The sequence below is a fragment of the Merops nubicus genome, unplaced genomic scaffold, assembly GCF_000691845.1.
Source record: "Merops nubicus isolate BGI_N331 unplaced genomic scaffold, ASM69184v1 scaffold22566, whole genome shotgun sequence".
Classification (NCBI taxonomy): Eukaryota; Metazoa; Chordata; class Aves; order Coraciiformes; family Meropidae; genus Merops; species Merops nubicus.
In genome coordinates, this window is record NW_008615881.1 from 1 (window position 1) to 20,833 (window position 20,833).

Genomic DNA, 20,833 nt, shown 5'->3' on the forward strand with positions numbered 1-20,833 from the left:
CCTAAAGGATTCTATGATTCTAAATAGAGTTGCAATTGCTCTGCACGAAGAATGCTTGCTTGAAATCAAGTAGTTCAGTATAAGGTTCTACATATTTTTCCTAAAATTAAGCAACGTATTTCTAGATAACAAAAGATTATTTTTTTTTTATCACTTACACTTGGGACTTACTCTTAGTGCTTCCACTAGACTATCCCACAGCATTTTAAAGACATGATTAAGTATCGTTATCTGTGTTTGACAATGGAACGAGGGATAGCTAGAACACTACGTTGACTTTTCCAAGGTTAGAGGGAATCAGCATCAGAACCAGAACTGGAACTCATGTATGTAGGCCACTGTTCAGCACTGCTGGACTGTATATGAACTCATGAGTGAAAAAAAAATACTTAAGACAATGATGGAGACAAACTAAAATAAGTAGACTAAAGAAGATATTTGGGGAGAACTTTAAAATCTTAGATGGCCTCATTGATACAGAAACAATGCTTTAGGAGGAAACAGGCCAGCCATGAGATGATTGCTTGAGGTAGAAGTTTAGAGTTAAATAACGGGATTCGATATAAGGTTTTAAGGGGTACAGGAAATTAGGGAAGTATCCCAACTATACAATGCTAAGAGAACTATTATATTTTTATTATAGATAAATTTAATTTAGAATCTTCCATAATGGGAATATCTGCTACTCAGCGCTAATGTTCAAACAGTCTGAGGTCTCCTCATTTCAAGATCTCAGAAATTTCAGAATTTAGATTCTCCCCTAATTCTCAGGAATCCCAGTCATTATTGCTGCACTGTGCTGCCCTGTCAAATATTCAGATGCATACTAGGATAAACCATGGAAAAATTTCAGCCTTTTTTTTTTTTTTAAGTATTTTTTTATCCTCCTTTGACTGCATGACAGAATCTTAGCTTCTTTCTGTGTTTGATTAGGTGGAAACATTATTGGTGGTCATGGGAAAGGCACTGGAAATCTTGGAATTAAGTCAGGACATGGGATATGTTACTGCTTCCCAAGAGAGAACTGTTATTGTGAGAAAGACGACATCGAGGGTAAGTCTAAACATTATCTGCTGTTCTCTTATTAATTTTTTCCTCTGTATATATCTACTGTCTGCATATACACAACAATCTAAACTTGTGGGCATGTTAATAAGCAATATATTTGTTGTGAGACTGCCAATATAAAATTAAGAGTTGGGACCTTGACTACTTCTATAGAGCCTGAAAATTTCCAGAGGGGGGCATGAGGCCTCTCCCCGGAGTATTGTGTCCAGTTCTGGGCTCCTCATTTCAAGAGGGACAGAGATCTACTCGAGAGAGTCCAGCAGAGGGCTACGAGGATGACTGGGGGACTAGAACACCTGCCTTATGAGGAGAGGCTGAGAGACCTGGGGCTTTTTAGTCTGGAGAAGAGAAGACTTAGGGGGGATCTGATTAATGTGCATAAATATATGAGGGCTGGGTATCAAGAAGAAAAGGGCAGCCTTTTTTCACTTATGCCCTACAATAGGATGAGGGGCAATGGACACAAGCTGGAGCACAGGAAATTCCACCTCAGCATGAGGAAGAACTTCTTTCCTGTCAGGGTTCCAGAGCCCTGGAACAGGCTCCCCAGGGAGGTTGTGGAGTCTCCTTCCTTGGAGACTTTTAAGACCTGTCTGGATGCATTCCTGTGTGACCTGCCCTAGACTAGATGGTCCTGCTCTGGCAGGGGGGTTGGACTCGATGATCTCTGCAGGTCCCTTCTAACCCCTAACATTCTGTGATTTCTACCCTTAGCTAAAGGTTCTTTTTTATCCATGACTACATGACAAACAGGTTGTTGTCCTTTGATTTCCAGCAGCATTTGCACTTCAGTGAGACTCACCTGATATTTGCAGAGATAGCTAGGAGAATTAGGATAACAACTTCTATTACTTTCAAGTATTTCCAGCTTCCTAATCATTTCTGAAAATTTCAGCTTCGAAATGTCAAAGCTAGACAGCACCCACTGTGTTGGGACAAGTGGATTACTTTTCTTCATTGACCTTTTTTTAAACAGAAAAATTTTATTCAGTTTTTTGAAAAGGATTGAAAGTTCTTGCTTTGCCTTTTTTCTGTTATCCCCCACCCCAGCCCCGTCCCTTCTGGAACAGTATTGTTCAGTTTCCACTTATTTCTGAAATACAACTTGGAGAGGCAGCTAAGTTGACTGTGTGTCTGAAGTCAGGATTATCTGATGAACAACAGTGCAAATGACAGTAGTTTGGATCTCTCATTTATTCAGGAAGGGACCCCCTACAGATGCTGTCTAGCAGCATTTAAGCTTAATTTCCAAAGTAAGATGCTAAAAGCCCTTCTGCGAAAGTGGAAGTAGTAAATGGGGATTCAAAAATGCATATTACTTTAGAAGCAGTAGCAGTATTAAGCAATGTTTTCAGAAAACAATTATTTTGTTAAATACAAAGCAGAAATATTCCAAGTCTCTATATAATTTAAAAATACTAAGAGAAATATTCTTCAATATCTAACAATTGACATAATTAATTAAATTAATGTTTGAGGAAGATTTTAGTTGATGGGTTGAACAGCTCTAACGAACTTGTCCACATTTCAGTCATGGGTCTCTAGAGATATCTTCTGATAAGTGGTATTGGAAGATCAGTGTATGGTCAGCTGAGTCTTAAAGAAGAGTGTCATTAGTAGCCCATGTCTGTAAAGATAAGGAACACTGGGTCAAGCTAGCTGTCCTTACATATACACAGGCATTTAGGCAAACACCTGATGGTGTCCAAAATAAAAAAATAAAAAAAAAAAATTAAAAAAAAAGAAAATATTGGTAAGTGTAGTGGGCATATTTGCAAGTTCTCAAATTTCATTGAGAGCTAGCTAGTAAGTTTTCCTCTAGGTTTTTAAGTTTTTTTCAGTTGCCATCACACCTATGTCTGTTACATGCACCGCCAAATCAAACGAGCAAAGTTCTAAGAAGCTCTTCTTGGTCTACAGAGCAACTATGTGATGATGTGTGCAAGACCGTGATAGCAGGGGCAGTGCTGCTGTCCTTCATCATCTCTGTGCTGCTTTCTTCCTATTTCATCCATCGTTACCACAAGAATTCTCCAAAGCCACCTATTGCCTCTGCAGAAATGACATTCCGGCGCCCAGCTCAGTCCTACCCCATCAGCTATTCTTCCACCAATGTCCGCAGGCCTTCTTTGGATTCCATGGAGAACCAGGTGTCTGTGGACACCTTTAAAATACCAGTAAGCCTGATGTGATTTTGCATGATCTTTTTTTTATGTATGTCTTTTTCCTAAAGAATGTGGTTTATACATGCAGAAAATGTTACAGAAATACAATCTATTCATAGAAATACCCAATTCAAATATCTCAATTGGAAACCACGTGTACAGGCAGGGAACTGAAGATACTTAATGAATAATTGGATAAACCATATAATTTAACCTATAAAGCCGGTATATGCTTTCACTTTTGTCATGTTTTAATATACTGTGACATCTTAGGTCTAATGTGAGCCAATGTGTTTTTCTAAATGTAACTCTGCATTTGACAGTAGCGTGATTTTTACATTAACATTGTCCACTTAAATACTAATATCCAGCAGGTTTGTAGTCTCTATGGTGAGCCATAGTACTACAACAAGGGTAAGTTTAAAACAAAACAAAACCCCTCACTGAGTTCTGTTCCTGATTTCTGATATATGGACTATATCATCAGTTGGAGGGGGAGTTTTCCCCACATTTTAAGGATTTTTGTCCCGTCACACTATTATACTTTTAATCTAGTTTTTTTCTGTTTTGAATCACATACCACCCATGGTCAGCTGATGCATTTTCTTGGACAAACACAGTACAGAAATACTGCCACTTTATATGACTTATGTGGCAACACAATTCTGTTTCAATGTTAGATATTGAGATCTTCACAGACCTTGTGCTCAGTTTGCTTTAATTTCTTATCTGGTTTGTACATCTATCATAATTTCACAACCTTAAGATTTAATAACACTAATTTCATAAGAAGAGCATGGTTGCTTCTGATGAATTCTTAAGGGAAGGCCATATTCTGTGAGTAAAACTGATACACTTCTCTGTGAAGTCCAAGGTCATGCTTTCAAAATAATTATGAATGTAAGCATTTATCCTGTATCTCTTCATTTTTCATTTATACCTAATTTCTCAGACCTATAAATATAATCCATTATCCATAGACTACACATACTGCCTGTTTTGAAGATGTTTCCAAGCTCATGGAAAAACACCTGCAAAAGACTAAGAGATTTAAAAGCTTTTACAGCATTTGATACTGATATTTCATAGCTTTAGATATTGATAAAAAGAACAGAACAGCCAAATAGTGTACACTAAAGTGTGCCTGTTCTTAAAGAATGGTTTCCTATTGAACATTAATGCTTCAGGTTTAGTTTGCCACTCCTTTTCTTGCTTCATCTTATAGGGTTCCTTTTCTCTCCTGCAGGAGGATCCGAAGTGGGAATTCCCTCGGAAGAACCTAGTTCTGGGCAAGACTCTTGGAGAAGGAGAATTTGGAAAGGTTGTCAAGGCAACAGCATTCAGACTCAAGGGCAGGGCTGGCTATACCACTGTAGCAGTGAAAATGTTAAAAGGTACATTTCCATCTGGGTCTGAAATGCTTTGCAAACTAGTTGTTGTAACCTCTGAATGGATTTTAAGAGGGGCTAGCTGGAAAGTAAAATGTCAGCTAAAAACAACCATTGTCACAGCCTCTGTTTCTTGCGGCATTTTGTTTTATTCTAATAGATTTCTGACTTTAGGAGCTAGCATCACATTGATCCAAGGAAATAATTTCCACAAGTAATTTTAATTCATGATGTGCAAGGAGCCTGTCTTAACATAGCGAATATATTTAATTTTGTTTGGCATTGATGAAAATATTGCAGGAGTTTGTTAAAGATTTCTAATGATTTTTTCCCCCTTCTATCCAGTTTTCTTTGATAGAGCTTTTTAAATGAATCATGTTATAATCACATCAAGAGATAGAGCAGACCTACTAAGTTGCTTTTTGATCTAGAATTCCATCCACTTCTATACTTTCTGATCTGCTTTTCAATTACTAAGAGCTTTGTGAAATCCCTGGAGGTATTTAAAGGATGTGTAGATAAGGTGCTTAAGGATGTGGTTTAATGGTGGGCTTGGTAGTGTTAGGTTGATGGTTGGATTCCATGATCTTGAAGGTCTTTTCCAACTACAACAATTCTATGAATAGCCCAGTGCTGTCTCCTGATGTCTTCAGTTTACCCTAAGATTTTAAAGCTGGGGAAAACAAAGTATGCCTAGATGATGTTAAGATGATAACGTGACACCATTCACAGCCACTTATAAGTAAAATCATGTCATTACAGGAAAATGATATACTACTTACTACCAAGTCTACTATGTGCAAGTTTAAAAAACAAAACAGAACTAAAAAAAACCACATCTGTTGTTGCTCCTGTGTATCCCATAATTTTACCAGAGAAATAAATGGAGCATGAAGTGCCTGCCTGTATTACAAGAGATTTAGTGGAGAATAGACATATGAAGGAAGTCTAGGAACAAAGCTTTTTCAGAAGTGAAGACTAGTTAACCATTACTTGTAATACTCAGTTAATGACCTGTATACCATTATTAATAGAATAGTCTTAGTGTTTCATTTCATATTTATCTGTGCACTTAGTTTCACTGCTTTTTTTAGCACACTTTCATCAACAACATGTTACTAAGATTCCAAGATGTAGTGGTAAAAGTATTGCTTTTACTTGCAGATAATTTAACGTACAGCTTTCCAGAGTTATTATGAAGGAAAGAACTGACAGAATTGGTAATGTGGAGTAAACCTTTATTTTAAGCACCTCATTTTAATAAATTATTCTGGCTTTTACAGTAATACTTCAGGCTCAAATGGATCCCTTTGTAATGTAACATATCCTGCAAACAGTCACCTAAAATTCCATTTTTCAGTTTGACAGTGGAAAACATTTGTCTTTCTGCATGACAACAAAAGTATAGGAAACATTGCATTAGTCCACAATGGTCTTCATGATGTTGTCAGGAAGTATAACGGACAGTTATTTAGGATCAGGCTGACATGGCCCATTCTTTCTCTATAACAGATGCAAAGGGTCTAATTTGTCCAAGTATTAGGGAGTCAATGCTGCCTGATCTCTAAAAGGGAATGGTATGTATGCCAGTGCATTAATGGAGAAAACCATTAATGGAGCTATGGATGGAGGTTTAAAGGAACAGAGGGATAATTTTTCAGCCCATTATTACCATTTTTCTCCTACAAACTAAATCGGATCTCTTGCATCGTATGAGAGCCCCCATTTACAATGAAGGGGAAACACCAGCCAACATGTAAATAGATGTTATTCACAATTTGTAAAAACAAGAAGCATAACACTTCAGAGCTAAGTCTGCCTACATTTCTTCCATTAAAATCAAGCTGAACTGTACATTTTGCTTCTGAACTCTAAATCTGGATGTGTGGAAGTGCAAGCCAGTAGATTAGTAGAATTTTTTTTCCATCGGAAAATGTATTTAGGATGAGGAGGGATATACCACGGGATTTAACTGAGTCATTTTTGTTGGATCAGCATAAAATCCTGACTTTTGTATGATTGTGAAGATTGAAATGCACTGGTCCAGCCTAGAGAGTTGGCTTAAAACAGTAGAAAAGATTGGTAATAACTTCATGGCATCAGAGTTTTCCAGCCTCTTGCTAATTCCAGGAGAAATGGTTGTTCTCATACTGCAGATGGTACACAGAGAACTCTTGAGTAGTGCTTTCCTAACCACAGCTGTGTGTTTGGACACTTTCTGCAGAAAATGCCTCCCAGAGTGAGCTGCGAGATCTGCTTTCAGAGTTCAACCTTCTGAAACAGGTGAATCACCCTCATGTCATCAAACTTTATGGAGCCTGCAGTCAAGATGGTAAATATTAGAAGTTTGTTCTTAAGATGAGAATGTCAAATATGGAAATAAAAAGCAGTTCATTGATGGGTTTTGGCCATTGCTTAATTGCTGAGCACCTTTAAAATTTGCTGCTGGTGGGAAAAATGAGGGACATATAAGAAAAGCAATGTTTGAGGAGAAGGGGAACAGCTTATTCAGTCTAACTCATTTTTACTGTGTTTTTTTTGTCAACATTTTAATTCTGAAGCTATTTTAAATTTAACTTATCTACTAACAATTCTTCTCCAAGCAATATATATTTTTATATTATGTTGGTGCTCAGTAAGTGTTTTCAAATATGGGCTATACTTAAAGTTTAATGGGGTTTTCATTACTGTTGCTATTATTCATACTAAAACAATGCTTTGAGGCCTGAGCTAGGGACTTACATCTCCCTTTGGAAAACCAACCAAACAAATAAAAAACAAACCAGCAACAACAAAAAAGGCAATTACAGATCCTTTTGTTAAAATATAGCTGGATAGTTAGATTGGTAATTTTGTTCCTCTGTCACAAAACTATTATCTCCCTCTTGTGAAACAGTTGCTAAAAGCCGTAGTCATTGAAAGTATGTTTCAAAGGGGAAAATTTTCAAACATAGGTATCATAAACTGCCAATGAAGCAAATTTTCCTTGTTGTGCATAGGAACAGATCTGAATACTTTCTGTTCATTTTATATGAAGTTGCATGGCAACATCCTCTTCCTTTTCCATCTGTAATCATGCAGCCTATAATCACAGCATGCATGTCACAACCCTGAGCAAAGGCCTGCCTTCTCTGTCCACCTGGTTCTGTTGCAAGTGGCACTTAGAGCTGTAGAAAGAGAATATAATTCAGGACTTGTTCATTACCTTCCTAAGAGTCAGAGATGATTCAGTGGTGTGGGATCTTTCTTTTTTTTTCTCTTCAGTACAATGAGTTTTCTCATCCAAAAGGAAGTGAATTGTTTCTGAGTCACAGGCTTTTAATAAATATCAAGTTAATTCATTAGCATATGAGGTGGGAGGGCTTTGATACCGCAGACAAATATATTTAACATTAAAGCACTGAGTGGGTATTATTCATGTGGGTAAGGAGGAGGAGAAAGTAATGGATTGAAACGTCAAAATGTTTCTAAGTGCTCTGAAAGGCACCTTAAATACAACACTGGAATCAGGCAGATAATTTGCGAGCTCAGTATCACATGCTCCAGATGTATTTTTTTTAAAAGTTTCTCCAAGTTAAGCTGTTTCATGGAGCTGATTTGTGCAAAGACTGTCTCTTTTTCAGTCTCAAATTATCTAGATGAGGGAATATAGGAAAGAGCCTTAATTCTTCTTTGATTTAGGCTGAAACTCACTTACTTTGCATAGAGGATGGAAGCTAAAAATATCCTATGATTCCATGGCTGATTCAGTGACTTTTACACAAAGGCCAGAGATGTCTGGAGCCTCTGACTCTTCAAAACAATGTGTTGATTAGCAGAGACTTTTTTGGGTGTGGGTTAGGGAGTTATCTATTCATTGTTTAGTTACCATTGTGTTTGTTTATTTCAGGCCCACTGTATTTAATTGTGGAATATGCTAAATATGGCTCCTTGCGCAGTTTTCTCAGAGAAAGTCGAAAAGTAGGACCAAGCTACGTGGGTGGTGATGGCAACAGAAATTCGAGTTATTTGGATAACCCTGATGAGAGAGCCCTAACAATGGGAGATTTGGTATCGTTTGCATGGCAGATATCACGAGGAATGCAGTACCTTGCAGAAATGAAGGTAGGGCAGTCTAACAGTAATCTGAGCATGTCCTTCTGGCAGAAGGACATGTCAGTAGCCAATTCCTCCACAAGAAGCCTAAACACTATTGTTGGTTTCTCCCAAAAGCTTGTGCATCGTGATTTAGCAGCCAGAAATGTACTGGTGGCAGAAGGGCGCAAAATGAAGATTTCTGATTTTGGCCTCTCCCGTGATGTGTATGAAGAAGATTCATATGTCAAGAGGAGCAAGGTACAGAAAAACAGTAGTGGGAATTGTTACCTAATCAAGACAATGAATTTATACTACAGGAGTTGAGCACAGAAGGAAAAGACAATAGCTATTTTTTATTAACTTAGAATAATTATCTATTTTAAAGAAATAAAAGTGAAGATGAAGCAAAATTACAAGCTTAATCAGTGGGACAATACTATATATGTGTGTGTAAAAGATGTATCATATTGTCACCATTATCCCCTCTACCTCTTTTTGTTGACTCATCAACAAAACCAATTTTTTTCTGATATGTAAAAGTTAAAGAAAGAGAAGGGTCACTATGATGATTGAGGCCTTGGAGCATCTGACATGCAAGGAGAGGTTGATAGAGCTGGTTTTGGTTAGCCTGGAGAAAAGAGAGTTCAGGGATATCTTACTGATGTGTATAAATATCTGATGTGAGGGAATAAAGCCAGCAGAGCCACGCTCTTCTTATCATGGCCCAGTGGCAGGAGAAGATGCAATGGGAGCTATTTTGAGAAGTATATATGAGAAAGTCCAGTTAAAGAAAAGAAAAAACTTTTTTACGATAACAGTGATAAAACCCTGGAACAGGTTGCCCAGAGAATCTCCATCTCTGCAAATCACCAAAACCTGGGTGGAAGTAGTCTCCAGAAGCCTGCTGTGGCTGACCCTCCTCTGAGCAGAGGGGTGAGGTTCCTGCCCACCTCAGCAGCTCTGTGATCTTGTGAAAAGTTGCAAGGCAATATATAAAGAGCAGAATGAGATCTGCTCTTTCTTTCAAACTGATGTGCCAAACAGTCTGTAATAGATTATTTTTCTTAAGGCTAGAGAGTTCACACAGGATGCTTAAAAATACCATGTGTTTTGTTACTGCAAATACAGAAGGATGCCTATTTTCATTGCTGCAGCTTTTAACTATTAACCTTTTTACAGGTAGAGGGCAGCCCATTTTTTAATGAGCTGGGCCCTTTCATATATTCAGTTCTTCATCACACTGCTTGAAAACAAACCAAGCCCCCCATTATTTTTTTCTCTTTTCCTGTTTATATTTTAAAATAGAATTAAAAAAAAAAATAAATCCCAAGGAGTTGAAAAAAATGCAATTTCTATAAAGTTCCTAATCTGAGGAATTACCACATCTATGCAGAAGACTTGAAGCAAAGCCTCTCTACAAATATTTCTAAATGTATGAAAGATACTAAATCTTAATCAAAATGGTATGTCACAAGTCAGGGTAGATTAGCAGCTAATTCGTAGATTTGACAGAGGTTATTTAAAATTATTCTATTTTGCCTGCAACAATAAATTATTTTCAGGTGCCTAGATAGAGCCAGTCCCATCTGCTTGCAGTGCTCCTGGCAGGATTTAGCACACAGTAGCATTTCACCTGAAGGACTGTGCGAAGGAAATTTGATGGAAAGATGAGTTGTTGAATCACATAACTGCTTCCTGAAAAGAAATGCTTGAGCATATTAGCTTTAAGACTAAGAAAATAAGTTAAGACTTGTAATTTATTTATTCTTGTAAAAATTACTATCAAATACAGCAAGCCAAATCCTCCTTTCTGCCTTTTTACATCCACCTGTCACTGGCATCAGCATAACTTTTGCAAGTCAGTCCCAGGCCAGACTGTGATGTTCAGCAATGGTACTCTCTCTTGACTCTAGGATGAGTAGTGTTGCTTCATTTCCTTCTATGAAAGAGTTGCCAACAGAATTTTGTGAGTGTGCAAATTTTAGAATTCTATGAAAAGATTTCCATAAATAATGTCAATTTTCAGTTTAACTTTTCCTGTTTTTCAGGCCAGTTTCTGTCAATGTTTGATAAGTCAAATTAAGTTGTGAAGGAAAAAAAAAACAAACCTTATAGAAGACACGTTCATATGTAAAAGCTTTTGCCACGTTCATTTAGCTATCTTCTGGTGTGTGTGTCTTACACTGATCCATACCAGTTGCTCTGTATTTTAAGAACAATGCATTTGCATAAAGGCAGTTTTATTTTATTTGGCAGGGTGTTGATATACTGAATGGATATTTTCTCTTTACTTCTGAGATGCTCATTGCCATAGTATTCCCTTGTCAGGGCAGAGGGGTTGGAACTGGGGGATCCTTGTGGTCCCTTCCAACCCTGACAGATTCTGATCTGTTTTAGCAGAGGACTTTAGAGCCCTAATGGCTCAATGGTTGGACTTGATGGTCTTGAAGGTCCCTTCCAACCTAAAGGATTCTATGATTCTGTGATTATTCAGAGCCTAACAAGCATCTGTCTGCTTGCATAGGGAAATGGGGAAAAGAAAAAAATAATAGGAAGAAAGGTATGTTTCGAATCGTACTGCAACAGTTGTTGCATATATAAATGAATTTCATGAGAAAAAGAAGGCATATGAATGCTAGTGATACTGTGAAGGTTATGAAACATCTTTGAAATTTTGCAAACTGGGACAGATTTCTCAGAGTTTTATCAGTGAATTTCTGCCTGGGGAAAGTAGCAATTTGTAGATGCAGTTTAGTAACCAGTAACCAAACATGACTGTCGAGGTAGAGTTCTGAAACCAAAGGTATCTCAACATCTAGGTCCTTCCACTTATGCAGCATCCCTGATACAAATGAGATAGCTCTCCCTCCTTATCATCATTCCCCAGCATTTGTGCATTTGTGCATTTCCCAAAAGCAATGGGAAGACATTCATTCATGTTTGAAGAATATAACTCTATGGATGAAGCCCTTTAAGAGGAGAGTTGAGTTTATCTGACTTGCACTGGTGACCATCTGGGGAAAAAAAAATAAGCCTTATTGTACACAATTAGATTACTAAAGTGTGTGGAATGAAATGAATTAATGATTTTAAAAACTCTTACAATTGTTATCCTCGCTGTTATTTCCTATGAAATGCCAAATCATTGAGTCCATATTAGAGTAGGGTTAGAGTACCTGTTACAGTTTTGAAGGTAAATACTGTGGTTTTCCACTTGGAAACTTAATTTGCTGACCAGTAATTGCATTGGTTTTGGTTTTGGTTTTCCTCCTAGGGTCGGATACCTGTTAAATGGATGGCCATAGAGTCCCTATTTGATCATATCTATACAACACAAAGTGACGTGTAAGTGTCAATTCTTGCATTCTTTATGGTTTATGTACTCCTTTAAGGAGATGAGGGAGGAAGCACAAGGTACCCAGTAGCCAAAGCTGCTACTCTTACAAAGTAGCATGAAGGACACAGGCTTTCACTCCGCCTTTCACCACAGCCTGGATGGCACCATCAGCTAGCCATGATGCCTGAGATCTTTGCTGTTGAGCCAAATCTGAAGAAAATCTTATTAGAGCTGTTCAGGTGTTTGTATACATTTAACTCATGATCAGGTACTTTCTTTCTTTATGGGATGACTGACACTTGTGACTAGTCACCAGACAGACACTGTAAAACCAAGTATTATTTATTTAGAAGAAAAATCTCTAAGGAACTGCAAGAGCAGCTATACTTAGAGCCTGGTTTTCTGCTATGAAGCATTTTGATACCTTTCAAGCTTACCTTGAAAGAGGACCTGACTAAAGTAATGTTTTCATTAAACTCATATGAAGCAAAACATACCAATCTCAATGACATTTCTCTTTTGGGGAAAAACACTTTGATAACAGCAGTATGTGGAAATAGGAACTTTTGGATTTGTACTTCTAAAATTATTTACATTCATTTTTTTTACTCTTCTCTTTGCAGGTCAGAGCAGTTTTAGTGAAGTAACGTATTTTGCTTGCCTTGGAAATGCCTTAAAAAATGAATTGCCAAAATATTTTTATTTGCTTTTTTTTTAAACTTGGAATAAGAAAAAAAGTCATTCATCCCTGAGAATTACTAGGGTAATTCTCAGGAGACTGTCACTTTTATTTAGGTCTGCTTAAAGGTTTTTCTAGGTTTCTTTTTATCCTTCACAGAGTATTCATTGTGCTGACCTGCTTCTCTACAATGACTGTTCTCAGAGTAAAATTCTTGTTACAACTTCTTAGCGTATTTTTAATTTCTTCATTTTCTCCAAAATAGATTTGTCACAATGGTTGGGGGCCAGAATAGATTGTGCTGTCGTTTAACTGCCTTCTCTTTAATTGTTGATTGACCTTGTGGATCCAAGACCATCCCTCCCTGCTTGTTTTCCTCATGGGTTGCTATTAACCCCAGGAGCCCATCTCTTGTACATGTGATACACTGCCAGGCAGAGACTGGTCAGCTGGTAGCCAGCAAGCTAGCTCAGAGCCCTGGGCAGCACTCTGGTGCTGTGTAGCTTTACTGCTTCCCAGAACTGGGTCAGTATGTCCATGTAAAGCTGTGCTGATTTACCAGCTCCCTGGGAGATGCATTAGGTGCTCTCAGCAGAGCACGGCGTTGTGCTTTGTAGGTCTGCTTCAATGCAACTGGTATAAAAGGTCTAAGAATCAGCCACACTTAAATGGTGCCTTCGGCTCACTGGTGAGGTCATCCTCACTATTCATGTCATTATACATGAAGTAACCTAAAAGTGTTATAGAGCAGCTCCCAATTTAGCCAAATCTCTACAGAACAGTAGTGAGACACACAGAGAGTTGCCAAGCAAATCCTCTCCAGCACTAGGTTCCACTGGTGCCATTCCAGCAGCAGTAAACTGATAAATGAAGCACTTTTTGCAGCATTTGAGATAATTACGCTCACTGAAAATATGATTTTATGACTATTCATTGTTGTTTGTGGTGATGCAGTTATATTTTAGGTGATCATATATATTAATGTACTCAGAAAACATTCTAATATTCCATATTACAAATGCTTTTTCTGATAATCTGTATTTCTATTTTCCAGCTTTTCTATATAATTAGTGGTAAGCAATGCTTAATAGCAGTACCTCTTGCCAGCTTTTACAAAACCCCATTTTTGTTTCAGAGGTCAGTGCCATCAGTGGAAAGCTAGCCTACCATCTTCCTCTTCACATATTTTTGTTTCCTGGCTTTTTCTGATCACATTTTTATTCAGTAATAAACATAGCACAATCGAAAATTTTTCATCTCTCATTTCTCCCTCCACAGTATTTAATTTGTATAATGATTTGAAAACATTGCAGCATTCTATTCTAACATGCCCATTTACTAAACAACTTTAATTAGAAATTATTCATCTGATCTTCCTTCCACATTCTGTAAAATTCCTTTTGAGCAGCAGAGATGGATTTTAAAAATAAAACCTGCCATACTACAAAGTTTATTTGAATTAATCATGGGCCAAATTATAACCTGATGGCAGAGCATAATTGGCTTCAGAAAGGGTCCAAGGAGGTATATTAATTAAATATATGAAAATACTGTAAGTGTTCACTAGCTTTCAAGAATGTGCAGGGTGATTAAAAGTTAATTCAATTAATAGCATTAGGGAGAAAAATGGCAACACACCACTTAGGGCTGCCCGAGACTCACTTTGGCTTCTCTGTCAAATTTGGAAGTATTATTGGTTTTGGAATTACTTTTGTTCTTTAAAAGGTGAGAAGCACAGGTGGAATGTGATCAGACAGGAGATGACATTTGTAAGTAACTCTTTGAGGTGGAATTTTTAAATTTAGACACTGCTGTTCGGTTTGGCATTAGGTGTGTAACACTTCCTAAAAATATTATTAGAACTGGAGTTTTCACAGAAATTACCCAATGATGAGAGCACAAAAACTAACATTGTGTCATAAATTGTATATAGTTTTGCTTCCAGCTACAATGTCTTTCAGTGAAACAGCATTGACCGATTTGCTTCATTTTGAACATCCAAATTTTGGCAGTTCTGTCAGCTGATCAGATTCAGAAGAATTGTAGCTTCTTTGGGTCTCAAAAATGCATCCCACTAAGGAAGGAAAAACATTTTTGCCTCTTTTCTCCCAATCTGCCATCCAACAATGGACTAATCTATATAAATATTTCCAACTCATTGAGCATGGTCTTTTTGTTTGAGCTCGTCAATAACGTAGGTTAAAACCATCATCATTTCTTTTGTTCATTTTGGAAAATATTTTCTTTGGTCTTCTTTGCTATGTTAAACTATATTTTAGGTATTTGGTATTTCTAGAATAATTTTCTAGAATAATTTCCTCTTCTTTCATCAACTCTAAGAAGAAAGTTAAGTCCTGAATCAGTGAAACAGACCAGCTGAAATCAAAGTTGTGGCTTATGATTGAAATAAACACACTGTGCATATGGTCAAGACAGAAAAACAGTTCCTTGCTAACTGGTTGAGCCAGCCTGTGTAAATTGAGACAATTATTTCTGAATAGGTCTGTAAGGGCTAATTAGGGAGACTCCTTCTATAGCCAAAGGAAAGAGAGGCATCTTCAGGAGCACTGTACAGAAGAGGAACAAGCCTTTGGGCAGGACCACCATGGGAAAGACTTTCTCTTCCTGCTGTCTAGAAAAGATGGGCCTTCCCAGGATACAGTTAGCTTTTGTCAGTGGATAAAAGAGGGGTACCCCATGTCTCTGCTGTCTTGGTCGCTGATCTTTTTCAAGCATGGTATTCAGGAACAAGGATGGCCCTATATGCATCTGTACATCTCCTCTGGCTCAGCAATGTCTTGAATTTGGGAACCTTCTCAAAAGAGTAGAAAGAGATTTGTTGGGTGAAAGCCATACTAAGCTCATGAAACTTACAACTCTAAATAAAAGCTCATTTTCTCTTTTTCAGATGGTCATTTGGAGTCCTGCTATGGGAGACTGTAACTTTGGGAGGCAATCCCTACCCAGGTATTGCTCCTGAAAGACTCTTTAACCTCCTAAAAACAGGCTATAGAATGGAGAGACCAGAAAACTGCAGTGAAGAAATGTAAGTTCCTCTTGATCTGATTAGAGATTCATAAAACACCTTGTGAATAGTTTTAAAAAAAAAAAATAAAAGTTTTAAAAAATACTATGTAACTACTATTTCATGTATCTCCAAGGTATAATTAAAATACATAGTGCTTAAAAGAATATATGAAAAATTAGTGAGCACTAAAGTGCAGGAAAAGAATTGTCCATGGAATACTTGCAGCTACATACCAGTTCTTGTAGGATAGCAAATAACACACTTCCCAAGCAATTAAGAGAGTTTGAATATTCAAAACTTTTGAGGGTGAGGGGAGGAGGAGAATTTCTTAAAACACAGTGGTAGCTGAAATATTCAAGAAAATGTTTCAATACTTTTCTGCAAATGAGATAGATGTTCCATCCACAGTCATTGTCTTATTAGATGTTCTGGCATTACATAGGAGAAATTGATAGCTTGACACAGAAAGCTGTATCCTGGAAGACACAAATTTTCTTTGACTTGTTAAGTCCATGGCAATTTCTTTATTAGTTGGAGATAGTTTGTATGTTATTGGCTGATTTATTAAAACACTGTCATTGTGAAATACCACCTCTCTGTGGTTCTTCCATGGCATTTGAAAATGAGGTGTGACTTTATGTTCATCATGCAAATCCTGGTCCTGGTCAGGTTTGTTCAGGAAGTTACCAGGCTATAATCACTATGACATCTCTCGTTCAGCTAATTTTCAATATGAAGGATGCTTTGGCCACATCCAGGATGAGAAAATGCAGGGGAGTTTTGTGGTTTCTTTTTTTGTTGGTGTTTGTGTTTGTTAATACCATATACAGAGAAAAAAGCATTAAAGTTATCTGAATTTAGGGCAGGGTAGAAGTTTACAAGTGTCACTGGCAAATAATCTCTAGCAAACACTGGATTTTTTGGTTCCTTTCATCTCAGCAGGGAATAAGACTCCATTCTTCAAACATATGTCTTATTATTGATAATTATTAGGTTAGGCAAGCTGACCATGTCTCAGTTTCTTTTTTTGTTGTGGCCACACCATGGTTTTTTGAATGGTTCAGATTTTTTTTCTTTTAGTCAGGAATTTTTCTGACAGCCTCTGAGAGCCCACTTTAAAGACCATTTTTCTTAAACTGTATTCTCCACTTCACCCAGTGAAGTAAGATCACAGATGAGGGCAAAATCTGGAATGCTTTTCAATAGCTTTCTGTAGTTGTTGTAGCCAGCTATTTCCACAATTAGAGCACCTTTGATTAGATCACTTAGTCCTGAAAAAACTCAAGGTAGAAAAATAATATGAACAGCACAGGCTGGAGAATTATACATCCAGCAGTTGGCTGATGTCTGGCTGGCTGTCACTCAAATATAAAACTTTAATTTTTCTCCCTTTTGTTTACATGTTTTATGATATAAAAGACAGTTCAAGACAGAATAAAAATAATCAAAATAACAACACAAGTAATCAAGAGAGTGTTAGTTTGTGCAAATAGTCTTAGGTTAGGCTTCACTTCGAAGAAAATTTTACAGAAAATTTTCAGATTTAAAGAAATTATGAAGAAAAGTCAACTTTCTGATATAACCACAGATTTTTTTCAGGTTGAGAAATGCACATCAGTGATGATACACAAATTCCTTCAGTCATGTGCAAACAAAATGAATTAGAAATCCGGTATGAGGCAGTCCTCTGAGAAAGTGAAAATAATGAAAGAAACATAAGACTACAGTCCTTCAAGAAGAGCCAAGTGCATCATCATTTGAACTCATAAAGACTCATGAAAATAAAAGCCCATTCTTGTGAATGTCAGTTGTTGATTCAAGGGAATGCTTAACAGAACATAGGACAAAGATTGATGTACTTGTGGATGGCTTTCATGCCACAGTTCAACTGCAGTACTATAAATTATTTGAGCAGAAGCATTACCCACTTCTAATAATTTTGGGGTTTTTTCCACTTTGTGGTGGGGCACAGGTACAACCTGATGTTGCGCTGTTGGAAGCAAGAACCTGATAAAAGACCAACATTTGCTGAGATCAGCAAGGAACTAGAGAAAATGATGGTGAAGAGTAGGGTAAGTGTGGAAAGCATGAGTTTTTGGAAGTTTTTGTGACCACCCGAATTTCAATGTACAAATTTAAAAAAAAAAAAAATCAAATAATCAAATTTTGTAGCATTTACAAATCTAGTTTCTTAGAAATGCATGCAGCTTTTAGAAAGCAGTACTGCTTCATATATTGTCTTTGTTGACTTCAGCCCTAAATGCAGATGAGTTTATCCTTAATCTGTCCAGCTTCCTTGAATAAATAAATAAAAAGAACAATTTAAAAGTTACTATAAAAAGTTACTCCTAAATTGCACTCCTGAATAAACAACCTTAGGAAGCCTAGAAGTAGAAGAATGCAGTACTTCCTTGAATCTGTTTTAGTTATATGGTGACAGTAACAGAAGTATGAAAGCTTGAGAAATCAGTAATTTTTCTTCTTGCTTTTCTGAATGAAAAGTTCTGAAGTTTTTAATTTATAAAATTGGGTAACTTTACCTTTTAAAAGTTTAATTTCAGCAAATTTCCAAAGGAAAAACCATTTTGAAAGGAAAAAGTATGTTTTAGATTAGTTGAAAATGCTTCACATTTGCTTTTTGCATCAAAGCAGTTCAGCAGCATAGATGAAAACTGATAAATTCTTATGGTTGACCTAAATTCTTAATTTTAGAACAGCAGCAGAAAAAACTTTATTTGGTAATATTTACACAGCTAATTTTATACATGATTATGTAATAGCTTTTATAAAATGATAAGAAGGTCTGAGTACCTTCTCCTTTAAGCATGCATATGGATCTCCATATATGTATATGTGTGCATATATAATTTCAGGCATACATATGTATTGGGCACAACAGAAAGTGAAGGCCAAACAAGTCAGCTAGCACAGCCCTTTAACTTCTTGGTTATTTTGCTGCTGTGCAGAAGTAAGGAAGGCAGGTATTAACATGCCAGAACCCTAGACATGTTGGAGACAAATCAGATTCTTCCAAAGATGCTATGGCGGCAGAAAAGGAAAGCCTGCTCAAGTGCCAGAGGTACTATCAAAAGATGAACACACAGGGTCTGTAGTTACTCGTGTTAAAGAAATCAGATGCACATTTAGCCTTTATACCAAACCAGCAACACTGCCACATATATTAACCCTTTTTGTGTGTGTGTTTACTTCTTAGGACTACTTAGACCTTGCAGCTTCCACGCCTTCCGATTCCTTACTTTATGATGATGGGCTCTCAGAAGAGGAGACACCCCTCGTGGACTGTAATAACGCTCCCCTCCCTCGAACCCTCCCTTCCACATGGATTGAAAACAAACTCTATGGTAGAATTTCACATGCATTTACTAGATTCTAGCAACACAAAAAAAAAAAAAAAAATTTTTTCCTTCTGCACTGTTCTCAGACTCTGTAACCCCATTACAGTGTTTCTTGTCTGAATGAAGCCAATCAAAATTTGCTTGGAAGCTTCTTTTGGGTTTTTTTTGTTCGTTTGTTTTTTCTTTTGGTAAATGTTTGCATCAGGATCATTCTTTAGTCATTTTGCAGCTGTGTTTAAAATAAACATTTTTAAAAGGATGTGAAAATATATAAAATTATTAGATATCATACCGTAAAAGGAAAAAAAAAAGATCAGGGAAGTATTCTCAGCGGTAATATGGAATCCTAATGAGTGTCTAATTGAACTGTCCTGCTGGGGGAGGCTAGGAATGTTTAAAGCATGTTAGATTCTGCAGCTCTAATTTAAGCAATAGACTTTTTTTTTAATACTGTTGGGTTTTTTTCCATAGCTCAATGGTAGGACCCATCTGCAACATTTGTCATTTATAGGGGGGGGTTTCTAAATTTCAGCTGCTGATAATGCATTCTGGATCCATAAGCTGAAATGTCTAATGTATCATAGAATGAAACCAGAGTATTATATACAGAAGGTAGAAATAATGTATATAAGTATTACATACAGACTAAATCAACATGTAAAGTCTGTTGAAAACTGAATTAACAAGGAGCACTTTGAAAATACACTCAGCTGTTTTCACGTCCTTTGATTTATTATGAAAATGTCAGTACTAAACCTTGACTGAATGATGTAGCAAGTGTTTTCAAAAAGAACATAAGCTTTCATAGTATGATGGTGAGATGGACAGTAAAAATGGTTCTTGCCAAAACTCCTACATTTTGTCTCCTGATTAAATATTCTACATGTTTTATATATTTACTAACATCACAGATATTTTTTTCATTCCTCAAGCAGTATGACTTTTGAAAAGTTAGATCTTTTAGCCTAAAGTTGCCATAAATACATGGCTTTGGGTCTATTTTTTATCTACACCTTAGCTATAATTTTCTTTAATAGGTTTGCCCAACTCATGTTCACTTTGGGGCACTTAGTGGCCAGATTGATTAAAGAATGCAGGAACAGAAAAAGTTGCCATTGAGGTTGATGGCAGATGCTGGATGCTTAATATGCAACAAAATCAGATTTCTGTATTTGAAAAACTTGACCCTGGTATGGTTCTCTGCTTGTACAGCTGGATCAACATGGTCCTAAGCGCTCTGCTTCCATTTTGGTGATCACCTGTGCCTAAATTGAGAAGCAATTGCTAGACTCAATGCAAATAATTACATGCCTGAAATACATGGTTAAATGTTGAATGAAGAGTGCTCAGGACTTTGTTGGACTTTACCCAGTTGTGCTCCTGGGATTTCCTAAAATTAAGCAGGGGATCCCTGGGGAAGGTGTGAGAGTGTCCCCAAAACCTCACTGAAGCCAAAGGAAAGCCACCTGTTTAAGTAAATGGAAATACTCGGTCATTAGGATGGACTTTGGATCCTGTCCCAAATAGGCACATTAATTCTTGGAGTACTTCCTGTACAGCAAGGACTTCTTTTGCAAAGCAATATATTGCTATGCGATTGTTAAAAAAGAAAATTATGGGAAGTTTGATCCTCATCAGAAGAAAAACTATCTTTTTATTATGCATGTGTGTGTGCACACAAAATTTTTTATCAAGTAAGCGCTTTATTTTTGTTCTATTTGCTCTTACTTACATC

General features: G+C 36.9%; 1 protein-coding gene across 1 annotated transcript; it reads left to right on the forward strand.

Annotated features, from left to right (window-relative positions):
- Positions 1-933: 933 nt before the first annotated feature.
- LOC103775235 (proto-oncogene tyrosine-protein kinase receptor Ret-like) lies at positions 934-19,257 on the forward strand (the record flags this gene model as incomplete). The annotated part of the gene is made up of 10 exons (XM_008942679.1): positions 934-1,053; positions 2,989-3,245; positions 4,480-4,627; positions 6,846-6,953; positions 8,511-8,725; positions 8,834-8,956; positions 11,973-12,043; positions 15,623-15,760; positions 17,715-17,814; positions 18,957-19,257. Coding segments are annotated over 10 exons (1,460 nt in total), but the record flags the coding sequence as incomplete, so codon positions are not given.
- Between the last annotated feature and the right edge of the window lie 1,576 nt (positions 19,258-20,833).